Consider the following 14,217-nt stretch of genomic DNA (forward strand, 5'->3'; position numbering starts at 1 on the left):
GTTAGAGACCTGGTTAAGGTCGGTATCCTAGTATATAGGATGATGCTATGCTAGCGACCGGTTAGGTCGGTATCCTGCTTAGAGTATGTTGTGTTACGTGATCAGCTAGATCGGTTTGATTGAATATGAATTGTTATATGATTGTATGTTTATGTGCACATGGTTGTTTGACTGGGGTTGGGTTAAGGCGAGACCTGCTTTGTGCTGTAGGCCAACATACCCAGGGCGGACCGGTTATTCCGAAGGCCCAACGAGCGGTCCGGATAGGCTGTAGGCCCCACGAGGGCGGACTAGACGTGTCGAGGCTCGGAGAGTGGACCAGGCCGACTGAAGGCCCGATGCGGTTGGACCAGTCATACTATAGACTCAGAGAGTGGACCAGGTGGGTTGAAGGCCCGGTGCGGGCGGACCAACCACACTGCAGACTCGAGGGACATGACTGAACTCGGAGGGTGGACCAGGTGGACTGAAGGCCCGACACGACGAACCAGTCACACAGTAGACCTGATATGCATGGTTGTTCTGTGATTCGATATGATATAGCATGTTATGTGTGTGGTATATGTGGTTGGTATTTTGGGGGTATCTCACTAAGCTTTCGGGCCTACAGTTGTGGTTTAATGTTTTTCAGGTTCTTCAGGAGACCGTGGCAAGACAAAGGCGTGATCGTACCGCTCCTCGAGTTTGTGTTTTATGATATGGTTCTGGGAATACTCTGATAATAAATGTATTGAAAACTTTTTTGTAATAACATTATTAAAATGAGTTGTTTTTGAAAAGTTTAAATTGGTTTAAATTTTTAGAGTGTTACACATCACGTTAATTGATGTTTAAAAATATAAGATATTTTTATTATTCTAACAGAATAAAGTTTTACTTTTACAACACAAATATAACATACACAAAATTACCATTATAACAGGATAAAAAAAAGACAAAATAATCAATAACACACATAAATACAATTCTAACAAAATATAAAAGAAACTATCATATCATCATGCATGTCATTTCGATACATAATCCACTGCACATTGAAATACTTATATTCAAACATATATTCGTATTATATTAGAATATATTACATATAAATTCTATCAACCTACAAAAATTGTAAAATTTTCAATTTACCCCATAATTATATCTTAATAAAAACTTAATAACAAAGAGTAAACATACTACACACATTGGTTCAATGATAACAGTATAAAAAAGAAATTCACAAATTTAAATTCTATCAGAATCTTACACATTGCAACTCAACACATATAATCCACTCGACATTGAAATACTTATACCCATACACATATTTGTATTCTATTAGAATATATTACATATGAAGTCTATCAATCTACAAAAAATTGTAAATTTTCCAAGTTACCCCATAATTCTAACTTAATAACAAACAGTAAACATACTACACACATTGGTTCAATGATAACAATATCAAAAAGAAATTCACAAATTCGAATTCTACCAGAATCTCACACATTTCAACTAAAGAGATATAATCCACTATCCATGGGTATACGTACACTCATAAAAATCGTTCCATTCTAATAGAATTCAACACATGTAAAGTATATCCCATCTGTAAGAATTTTTGAATGTTTTAGTTTAAGTTATTACTCATATACAAACTTCAATTCCAATAGAATCTAAAATCATTATACCCTGCTACTTACCTCCTTATTTACATAAATTTTGTTTATAATTGTATCTCATACAAGAACATGATTTATTTTAAGAGAACAACAAACATCTACATGTTTATAAAAATTGACCATTCTAGCATAACAACACCTAAAACTATTTCATTCTACCAGAAATTACACAACAATCACACATTCTTTTTGCAAAACACAAATCATACATGCATAAATTATCCTAAATATACTTCTTACACTATAATACATCTTCGAAATCAATAAACATTAGATAAAACAAAAAAATTCTTACCTTCAGGTTCCGCAACGAAATCATCACCGCCATCTTCAAGATTCAATGTCGTCTTTACTGTGTTCTTGAACTTCGACTTGAATGAAGTCGAACGTGTACTCTTCATTCTTCCAGAATAACGTTCACAGAAGCCCCTAAACGTCGATTCCATCTTCTCAGGTTTAATGTCGATATTTATATCAAAATCCTTCCATGAATCTTCCGATTCTAAATATTGAATACATAAAATCAGAATATGTGTCAATCTCCGAAAGCATTGGGTGTTTGACTTTGATAGTATGCGAGATATTTGGGATTATCGGTGGATCAATTCCATAATTATCGACGATTTCCTATTAAACTGACGAGACAAAGTACCATAGTACCCTTCCGTGCCCACTCAATTAATAAAATCCTATTAATTTTTTTTTCTGTTTAATATCAAAAGAAAACTACTTTCTTGATTTACCACAAGTGATTGGCCTATAATCCATAACACAAACACATAATACTTAGCAAAAACAATATAACCTAACACACACACATACACACACACACACATATATATATATATATGTATATATATATATATATATGTATGTATATATATCTATAGGGTTAGGTTATTTTGTTTTTACTAAGTATTGTGTGCCAGAATGCACAGATATGGATCAACGGATGAAATTAATCAATGGACATGATTTGAGAGTGTATGATATTACAATGGGGTAATATGTACCATATAATCACACAATTTTTAGCAAAAGGGTATTTTGGACAATTAACTACATTTATAAAAGGAAATTTTCGAATTTTTATGGATGATTAATTCTCCTAATTTTAAAAAATCTGAATTTTTTAATTAATTAAATTTCAATTTTTACCGATTTTATTCTATCAAAATATTTTTTGTTAGAATGATACTCTTTCAGAATTTTATTTTAATAGAATATTATTGAAGAAAAACAAAATTCTTGAATAAGATGTTGAAAAATAACAAACATTCTAATATATTCTTATACATCCGAACTTAAATACAAATTCATACATATTCTTACAGACTAAAAGTCTTATACATTTTAAATATAGTTATAAATATTCTGAAAGAATATCAACAAAAATGAATAACATTCTTAAAAAATAACAACATTATGCTAGAATACTCTCGTTCTCCGTGTTTTCTTCTTGAATTCTTGAATTCTGAAAGAATATTGTTGTTTTTGGATGTTGAATCCTGAAATTCTGAAAGAATATTGTTGTTTTTCTTCATTCTTTGAGAATGAAGTATCACATATCTTTTTTTCATAAGTTACCTCATCATTCCTGCATCATCCTAACATACATTAAATTCCAACATAATATCTGAATCATGAATATTTGAAAGAAACACATGTTCCTGCTTACATTACCACAAAAAAAAAAAATACACACCAACTTATAGCTTTTGTTTTCTTCTTATTATCTACAAAACTCAAAAGTTTTTAGTTTTTTTATATAATTTTACTCAATTCAAATGGTTTAGAAAAACAAAACAACTAAAGCGTGGTTGAAAATTGGAATCGATTCAGATATTCTGTTGGAATTTAATGTATTCAGATATTATCTGATCAAATCTCAGATAATAGAATATTGTAATCAATAAAGAAAATAAGATACCTAATTGAGTTTTAAATTAACTTTTATTCTGTTTCAACATATGTTTCCTTTTGATTGACAGTCAATGAATCACCAAAGAAGCAACATCTAGTTCCGGTGATGGGGATGGTAGCCAAATGAACCAAGAACACCGCAAACCCAATTGGAAGAGGAGCCAAAATCTACAATAAACACATTCAAATTTAATTCAAGATAAAAATCTCACCTTTTCTAAAGTGAATATTTGTATATAATTCAATAGTCAATGGAGTGAGTTGCATACAGGGACATGGGAGTCTCTGGCGCTTCTTTTAGCATCCGTTACAGAGAACACATTGTAAACAAGCACGAAAGTGCCAACAATCTCAACACCAGGACCATCACCCTTGGTGTAACCATGGGCGACGACATTAGCACCACCGCCTAACGTCGTGTACTGCGCATCACCCCGAACCCTTTCACAACTCCGACACCACAGATTGCTCCAAGACACTGCATCACCATGTAGAACACTGCCTTGGTTAACGACATTTTTCTTGCTAATAGCAAACCGAATGTCATAGCTGGATTAATATGCCCTCCTGTTTGAAGATGAAACGTAGTTTTTAGACGATTTGAAGAAGAAAGAAGATAAAATTAGGGTTCCGGTGGAAAGTGGAAACATACCTGACATACCGGCGGTGCAGTAGACAAGAGCGAAGATCATACCATTGAAATCCCACGCGATTCCTTGAATACCCACTGCGCCACATTTCGTCGGAGATTTGACCACACCCATTACAGTCAACACCGAGATGTAGAGCAACAAGAAGGTGGCGATGAACTCTACGATACCGACTCTGTAAAACGACCATGACAACAACTCGTATGGCTCGAAAAACGGCGCCAGTGGTGGCTCCTTGTAGTCTTCATCCTCTTCTCTTCTGATCGCACAGCCCCTCCCCTCCAGATTTCTCTTTCTCGGACAATATCAAAAAGAGAACCAATGCAACACGTCCTCACACAATGGACTTGGACGACTAGGGTTAGTTTAGGGCCTTTTATGGTAACTGTTCCATTAATTAAGGAGATTTCTATCTATATAAGAGAATTATTTTTGGTTTAATAAATTAAGGTGATGTAAAGTTACAAAATTACCCTTATATTATTTTTTAATAATTTTATTATTCCTAAATTCCTATTGGTGCATTTATGCACACAATAGTAAACCTAACTATCTCTCTATCTCTCTCTCTCTCTCTCTCTATATATATATATATATATATATATATATATATATGGGTAAAGTGAATATACCTAACAACCTTATATAAGCTTAGGTACCTAACCACATTATACTACATTGTTTTGCATTATATATCCATTGCAATCGTCTAAGGTTCTTAAAGTTTAACCCTTAACTTGATTTACTTCCAAGATTTTAAGATAGTCACCATTATATTCTTCCTACACCATTTGATTTGTAATGGTAGTATATGAAGCCCACCAGGGGGTCTCCGATAGAAAGACGTCATTTGAAGGATGATAATGGTGAAAGTCCAAAATTTTTGGAAGCAATCAAGTTATGAGTATGAATTTTAAGAACTTTGGGTAATTACAATGCAAATATGATACACAATTACGTAGTGGCGAGTCTACATGTATCTAAAGGGTGTCCTGGGACACCCCTTAGTTCAAAATTTTATTTACTAGATATAGCATAATTTTTCTGGGACACCTGTTGACAAAACAAATTGGACACCCTTGATAGTAACAAAGAAAAAAAATAAACGATATTTGTCAATCATAATCTATTTTCAATCTTTACAACTTTTAAAAAACTTAAGAGCAAAAAAATAGGGATTGATTAAGCAACAAAATATTTTACGAAAATATAATAACAGATATTCTTTCAAACCCAAAACTAATCTAATTTAAATGTAGAAAAATATAGAAATAGAAAAACAAAAAAAACCTAAAAAAAATTACGATTTTGTGGATTATCCGCTGTCAAAGTTCTTCGTCTTTCTCAACTTTGGAGTGCCACCGACCGCCGACTTCTTTAGTGTTGCCGATAATCACGTTTTGGTCGCCTCTGTTCTTTAGTGGCCGCAAACTATCTTGAACAGTTCTTGGTGTCAAAGGTTTGGACTTCTGATCGTCTTTAAAATCATTATCTCCGGTTGCATCCATACGATCTCCGTCGCTGGCCAATTAACGAAAAGGACGGAATTGAAGAACCTGCAGCCGTCGACTTCTTCTCAGCAATCCATTTACTTTTGGGTAAACCCTTTACTCTTTTATATCTCGTTTTATTTAGAATTGATATATGGTGTAGAAACTAGAAACAATAAAGTGGGTATAGGTCATTGTATATATGAGAAGTCATTGTCTATGCCTCTATGGAAAAGTTATAGTCTGTTCACCTGCTCTTGCTTTACCTGCTCTTGCTTTTGTTATTGTGTATGTCAGGCAAATTGTCTTTATTTGTTTAATAAAGAATTAGACCAATAGGCTAGGCATATCAAATTACTTTTACATATTTCATTTATATAGTTTGTTTTATTTATATAACTTTTACATATTTCATATGTAGCGGTTGTTTTGTTTAATTATTTATATGAGTGAATATTTATTTTATCATTTTAGGCATAATGTTGATGTTGTATAAAAAAGATGAAAGAAGGTCATTTACATAAGATATATTTATATAGCTTATTTCATTTCTATAACATGTTCTCTAATATATTTTCATTAGATCTATATATTTATTTGTAGCAGTTGTAATTATTATTTATTTAGATGAGTAATTATTTATTTTATCATTTTAGGCATAATGTTTAGGTATTATAAAAAAAAGGGTGAAACAAGCTCTTTATCTCATGATCATGGCAATTCACAACAAAACGATGAACATCAAACACCTTCTTCAAAATATATGAAAGTTGATTTAAACACACTTCCTGCGGATCCCGGAGAAAGGCCAAGCATGGAAATTTATCATGTAAATCAACGAGATGAGATTAGAAGATCCTACTTACAAAAAGGGCCTTATCAACCGCGAACTCATTCTTTCCAACAAAGAGAGATTGGAGGAAAACTTCGTAGATTTGTTCCCTCTTGGTTTGATGATCACAAATACTGGCTAGAGTACAATATTAAACTTGAAGCCGCATTTTGTTTATGTTGTTATCTATTTAAATCTGAGATTAAAAACCAAGGTGGTTCAGATCATTTTGTAAAAAATGGATTTAATACTTGGAACAAGAGAACGAGTCTAAATCATCACGAAGATGGAAGTCCACATAATATGGCAATCCAAAAGTGTCAAAATCTGATGAACCAAAGACAATCCATAGCTATTGCTTTTGATAAGCAAACTGATTTGATGAAGACCAACCAACGCATCAGATTAAATGCTTCTATAGATTGTATTAGATTCTTACTGTGACAAGGGTTAGCTTTTCGGGGTCATGATGAAAGTGAAGACTCAACTAATAGAGGCAAATTTCTTGAACTTCTTCAGTTCTACGCTGATCGAAATGATAAAGTGGGTAGTGTTGTTTTAAAGAATGCTCCTAAAAATTCACAAATGACATGTAGTTCCATTCAAAGGGATATTGTACATGCTGCAGCAAAAGAAACTATTAAGACTATTGTGAAAGGTATTGGGGATGAATTCTTTGCCATTTTAGTAGACGAATCACGTGACGTGTCTTGTAAAGAGCAAATGACATTGGTTTTGCGGTTTGTGAATAGCCAAGGGGTTATTGTGGAGAGCTTTATTGGCATAAAGCATGTTAGTGACACTTCAGCTTTGTCATTGAAGGCAACTATTTATTCATTTCTGACAGAATGTGGATTAAGTCCACATAGGATCCGAGGACAAGGTTATGATGGAGCTAGTAATATGAGTGGTGCATTTAATGGATTGAAGACACTTATTATGAAAGAAGTGAAATCTGCACATTTTATTCATTGTTTTGCTCACCAGTTACAATTAGCACTTGTATTTGTTGCAAAGAATCACCCTGACATCAATGACTTTTTTGATTTGACTTCTCGTTTGTTAAACATGATTGGTTCTTCTTATAAACGTCGAGACAAATTAAGAGAGAAACAAGCAACAAAAGTGGTGGAAGCATTGGCCACAGGTTTCTTTTATTTTATTTTCTTATAACTTTATGGTGGTTTATATATATATTTTTGCTAATTTATTTTTTATGTTAATTTTAGGTGACATTCAAAGTGGTACAGGTTTGAATCAAAAAGTTGGTATCAAACGACCATGTGATACTCGTTGGAGTTCTCATTTTGGTTCACTCTTAAATATCAAGAAAACGTATTCTTCAATTTGTGAAGTACTTGAAGACATTAAAGTGGATAGTTATTGTCAAGATCATAGAGCAGAAGCACGTCGTCTCTTGAAGTCATTACAAACGTTTGATTTTATTTTTTGCTTACACTTGATGGTTGATATCTTAGGGGTCACAAATGATTTGAACATCACGTTGCAAAAAAAAGATCAAGATATTGTAAATGCAATGCATCAAGTGAGATCCTCTAAGACCAGACTTAAACAAATGCGAGATGAAGGATGGGAACCACTCTTAAATGATGTTACTTTGTTTTGCGAAAAATGTGATATTGAAATTTTGAATATGGAAGATCCATATTACAATGGAACAAGTCGTCGTAAAGGTTCACAGGTTAGCAACTATAAAGTTGATCTATTTCTTCAATTTTCTAAATTAATCATTAACCCGTTGTTCTATTTAATTCGCAGATTAACCACTTACATCACTATAAAATTGATGTATTTATTGGGGTCATAGATATGCAATCTCAAGAGCTCAACTATCGATTTAATGAAGTAAACACATCATTACTTGTTTCTATGGCTTCTTTTTGTCCAAGTAAGTCTTTTCAAGCATTTAATGTGGAAGAATTACTTCAGATGGCAACCTTTTATCCAAACGAGTTCCCAGAACATGACATTGGAACACTTAGAGCAAGTCTTCAAAATTATATTGTGGATGTACGTGGAGATGCAAGGTTTAATAACTTGAAGGGAATTGGAAACTTGGCAAAAATGATGGTTGAAACGAACAAACATACGATATATCCAATGGTGTATCTTCTACTAAAATTAGCATTGATATTGCCCGTTGCAACATCCACAGTGGAACGTGCTTTTTCTGCAATGAAGTTGATAAAGAACGATTTGCGTAATAAAATGGGTGATCAATTTATGAATGATTGTCTAGTTTCTTATATTGAGAAAGATGTGTTAGATGGTATTAGCAACGACATACTTATAGATTTTTTTAGGGATATGAAAACTCGTCGTGAACAATTGTAAGAAATTTATGATTTTTTTTAATTAGTTTGATCTTTGGTATTCAAGTTAATAAATATTTTCCTAAGATGGTATTACCGACAAACCGACCCGATAACCATTTTTTTGACCCATTTATTTTATCATTTCATTTATGGGACACACGTTAGTTTGAATCCTAGATTCGCCACTGCAATTACGTAGTATGATGGGGTTAGATATCTAAGCTTATATAAGATTGTTAGGTATATTCACTTTACCCTATATATATATATATATATATATATATATATATATATATATATATATATATATATATATATATATATATATATATACTAGCAGTGTACCCGCGCAAAGCGGCGGGGTGTGTAAATTCTTTCGGTGATATGTTTCCTCTACAAAAATGTTATGTTACAAAAGAAAGTACATGTCGAAGACAAAATAATCAAACTATGGTGTTATTTGGGAGATAAAGTTATTTTTTGTTCCTGGACGGTGGGGTTTATAGCAGAGGAGGGAACAAAGAGGTATATGCGATTGCAGGGATATTTGAATCAACATGCTAAATTTAAGGATATCTAAAAGGGTTCAAAATTTGAATGAATCCGGGATTTGAGGGAACCATATCAAATTGCTGAGAAATATAAGGAGATTTGATGATAAATATTTGAATTCAAATTGTGGTTAAAATTTAATATTATTTTATTAATGGTTACTTGTACTATCAGCTTCATCATTTGGACGTCTTAAAAAAATATTATTATTATAATCAATCTATTTTTAAAAATAGTTAGATTTCTTTTATAAGATAGTAAATATATATATATATATATATATATATATATATATATATATATATATATATATATATATATATATATATATATATATATATATATATATATATATATATATATATATATATATGGATTATTATTATTATTATTATTTTTTTTTTTTGGCGTTGATAACTAGGTTCTTTTAGGACCAAAAAGACCGGGTCACCTATGAGATAAGATGGAATTTATACTAAAACTAATACTCCACCGGCATCACATGACTACGATAGACTACTTGTAGAAATCGTTCAAGTTGTCGCTGCTTTGATGATGCATCCAAAAGCAGGCGGTCTCAGTGTGTGATAGATTTGTAGAAATCGTTCAAGTTGTCCATCCATCTTGATAGATTTGCAATGGATCCGAACCCTAAGAAGTTTCCAATTCTGTCTTATGTAATGGCCAAAATCCCCAGTGTCAGCCGGTCTCAGTCACCGGAGTTCGACATTGAACAACCACCGCTGACGGTTCCTTCCACATCCGAACCAGAACCTTACTTCGAACTCACTGAACGCATGCCTCACTTAACTGATCCTGAACTCCTTGCTTCCATGCGTGCAACTGTCGACGATGTATCTCGGACACGATCTGTACTCAAAACCCTAGGCGAGTGTCCCGATCATGAATTTGTTGATATCGCTAGGTCACGGCTGGCGGAGATCGAAGAAAGCTTGGCAAATCAACTTGAAGAGGTCGCTCTGTCCGATAAAGATGCGGTGGAGGTTGACAAGCGGAAGAAGGAGGAAGAGAGGGAGAAACAATCGTTCAAGGCCGTTATCTCGCTGTATGAGATGCATCAATCGTATGAGAAGATGTTGAGTGAGGCGGAAAAGAGGCTTGAGAAGCTTTATGAGGAAGCTAAGAAGGGAGGAAAATCGGTCGCGGTTGATGACCAAGGGTGTTCTAGTGAATTTCCAACTGTCGAGGACGATGTTAAGGATGAAGTTGTTGCCATTTTGAATGATGCGTTAGCAAATGATCTTAAAAGGATCGATCTATCGGAGAGGCGGTTACCGTTTCTTCCTGAAGCCTTTGGGAAGCTTCGTATGTTGGTTTCTCTTAAGATATCCTCGAATCAACTTCAGGTTAGTCTAATAATTTGATCACCATATGATATTATTATCATTTTATTGATTTATCTACTTCAATCATCTGACGATCTTGATTTTCGGCATTCTTTGCATTATTGTCTAATATGTATTGGCGGACTTAAATAATTGTGAAGATGAGATGTCAATTATCTTGCTATTAGCTTGCATACAACTATACAAGCTATTCATTGCACTATCAATCATAGGTGAATCTGTTAGATAGACAAGAATCAGCAGCCTATATTATAATTGAAGATCCAGCTTAACCATTTGATGTGATGAGTAATTTTTCAGTTACTGAACCAGGCTTTAGATATACCATTAATCTGTTCCAGTTCATTGTTTCATATTCAAACTGGAATTTGCTTCTCTGTTGTGGATTGATCTATGCAAAGTTGAATTGCTTCTGGGATCCGAAAGACTATTCATCTAGGAATATTAACATGGAAATGCTAGTCTTGTAATACTTCAGCCAGTAACAATCAAAGTGAGTTAATGGCACATGGCTTGTTATCAGTTATCACACCATGGGGCGTCTAGGGTTTATATTGTTGCAGTAGATTATAACTTTTTTGATTCATGACTTGAAAAATATAATGAGAATTGGCTCCAAAAAGACGAGGGGTGCCTGTCTTTGTAATATTCCTAATCCTAATTTCATGATTAAGTTAAGTAGTCTGATGTATTTTGATCACTTCCTTTAAACCACAGGAACAAAATGGCTGCAACTGTTGTAAAACAATTACCATTTTTGACAAATATTTTTGTTGCTACCGTGATCCATTTTCAGGTCCCTTCATGTTATTGCTTTCAGCTGATATTTTGTATGACATGAAAGAAAATAATAAGATTGTTGTCAGACACTTAGACATTAGATATATACATCTTCATTAATTGAGAGAGGAACTCTTATATTAATGTTCATGACTTTCAGCCCAATCTATCATCACATAAAATACAAATGAAACTCCAAAGTTCATAGCTTGTTTTCATCAGTGATTGGATCATTGAAAGCACACGATGCACCCATTTTACCATTGTTCTATCTTCACCAACACCATCATGACACAACATCTTTAAACATCAATATTCAATTATTCTTTGGTGGTGAAACTGGATCCATATACTCCATTCTTTTTCTAACAAGGGTCCCACCTTCCAATAATCATCACTTTACCACACGCGACTCATCATTAGGTGCTCCATTGACTACAGTATCCTTCATTAGAAGTTTAGAACCACGGAAGTTGGATTTTTCAGCGGTCGTTTAGGCTTTACCTTAAGGGTATAATAGGAAAGAAAACACTAGAAATATATTGTGTTTAGTGGTTGATTGAAGTTATTTAACTGTACACTTTCCATACTGATCACCCTTTGTGTACTTGAACAGGCCATTCCTGATTCAATTGCTGGACTTGAGAATCTTGAGGAGCTTAACGCTTCTTCCAATCTTTTGGAATCACTACCAGATTCCATTGGCTTATTGCTGAAATTGAAGACTTTAGATGTCTCTAGCAACAAGCTCACTTCCTTGCCTGATAGCATCTGTCACTGCAGGTACATGTATTTAAATACATCACTGAGTTTCCTCTTCTCTCTCACCTAACTTAGTAAACTATTGTATAATCAAATAATGCTAAATGGAAGAAACAACAATGTGCTTCCATTTTTAGTTGTCTATTATAGGCAGCGTCCTACTTTCATTTCTTTCTATTACAAAACTTTCAAGTTTTCTCTTAGTCTTATTAAAGTATTGTTCTATGAAAACTCTATTCAGTTATAGCATTAAACTTTCAAAACTTTCTCTTATTAGAACTATTAGAACAATATACATTGAAAAAAATCATTCAATTCTAGCAGTGCAATTAAAAAATAGCAATATGCTTTCATTTACCTTTTTTTATAGCATACTACTTCTGTTTCTTTCTATTACAAAACTTTGAACTTTTTCATTTCTTATCAAGGCATTGTCCTTTGAAAATTCTATCCAATTATTGCATTGTACTATGCCTTTTTCATATTAGAACATTTTACTTTGAAAAACCTACCCAATATGGATTACAATGCTATAATTGGGTAGATATTTTCAAAGCACAATGCTGTATAGGAATAGATGAAAGTAGGATGCTATAATAAACAAGTCAATGCAAGTACAATGCTATGTCTTGCATTTATCCCAAATTAATACTAATACTAATACACTTGTTTTAGGTCACTGGTGGAACTGGACGCCAGCTTCAACAAGCTAACATATCTACCCACCAACATCGGTTACGAACTTGAGAATCTAAAGCGACTTTCAGTCCCTTTAAACAAGCTGCGGTCACTTCCTACATCAATCGGCGAAATGACATCTCTTCAATTCCTAGACGCCCATTTCAATGAACTCAGAAACCTGCCACCATCAATCGGAAGGCTTTCAAACCTTGAGATTCTGAATCTCAGTGGTAACTTCAGTGACCTCACATCACTCCCTTACACAATCGGGGATCTAACAAGCCTCAAAGAACTCGATGTCAGTAACAACCAGATCCATGAACTGCCTGCCACGTTTGGTCGCCTTGAGAATCTTATAAAACTTAATGTGGATGAAAACCCGTTGGTGATTCCTCCCAAGGAAATAGTGAATGAAGGGATTGAAGCTGTGAAGGCGTTTATGGCCAAGAGGTTGCTTGAGATTTTACTAGAAGAAGAGGAGAAAAGCAAGTACCCTGAGAATGATCAAACACAGGGTGGTGGTGGTGGTTGGTTGAGTCGTAGCACCTCGTGGTTGACCAATGCTGTTGGTGGATATTTGGGAGGTGGTGGGAATACAAACACAAAAATAAACGACCAGCCTTACCTCAATCAGCAACTATGAGTCTATGACCATGTTACTGGACATATGTCGGACAGTCTAGTGGGATACTGTGTACCTGATATGGGTTTGTTGAAAGAATAACTTTTTTTTTTTTTTTTTTTTTTTTTTTTTTTTTTGTGGAAACAAAGCATACACAATGTGGCTTGTCCTTTTGGTAAGCACATTACATTACTTTAAAATTTTGATGGTTTTGTAGCACAATTGTGTTTCTTCCCTTTGTGTTGTAGTGATTTGGGATGGGTGTGTAACATGCTAAACTTCATTCCATTTTACAAAAGGATATTTCTACCTTGGGATTGTGATTTACTATATGACTTGGGATTATACATTGTAGAAAAAATTGTAGTACTCTTTTTTTTTTGGTTGGAGTTGATTTTAAAGTTGGAATTAAGTTTGTTATTTTTTTGGTTGATCTTAAATTTTTATTATTTTTATTTTACAAATCGTAGCTGTTAGATATATTTAAAGTTATCTTCAAACTTGGGAAATGATTTGGACACATATTTTTTATTTGTACACAACACTCTAGGTTGGTTT

General features: G+C 33.6%; 2 protein-coding genes across 2 annotated transcripts; both read left to right on the forward strand.

The window, feature by feature from the left end:
* Window positions 1–7,144: 7,144 nt before the first annotated feature.
* LOC145003442 (uncharacterized) lies at window positions 7,145–8,914 on the forward strand. The gene is made up of 3 exons (XM_078962568.1): window positions 7,145–7,706; window positions 7,789–8,261; window positions 8,339–8,914. The coding sequence occupies exons 1-3, from the start codon at window positions 7,145–7,147 to the stop codon at window positions 8,912–8,914; spliced, it is 1,611 nt and encodes a 536-aa protein (XP_078818694.1).
* Window positions 8,915–9,898: 984 nt separating this feature from the next.
* LOC145028329 (plant intracellular Ras-group-related LRR protein 9-like) lies at window positions 9,899–13,986 on the forward strand. The gene is made up of 3 exons (XM_078977009.1): window positions 9,899–10,814; window positions 12,211–12,377; window positions 13,032–13,986. Exons 1-3 carry the CDS (start codon window positions 10,086–10,088, stop codon window positions 13,678–13,680), a joined length of 1,545 nt encoding a protein of 514 aa, XP_078833135.1. The 5' UTR covers window positions 9,899–10,085; the 3' UTR covers window positions 13,681–13,986.
* Window positions 13,987–14,217: the final 231 nt, after the last annotated feature.

The sequence above is a fragment of the Lactuca saligna genome, chromosome 1 (assembly GCF_052625555.1).
Source record: "Lactuca saligna cultivar CGN05327 chromosome 1, ASM5262555v1, whole genome shotgun sequence".
In the NCBI taxonomy this organism is placed as follows: domain Eukaryota; kingdom Viridiplantae; phylum Streptophyta; class Magnoliopsida; order Asterales; family Asteraceae; genus Lactuca; species Lactuca saligna.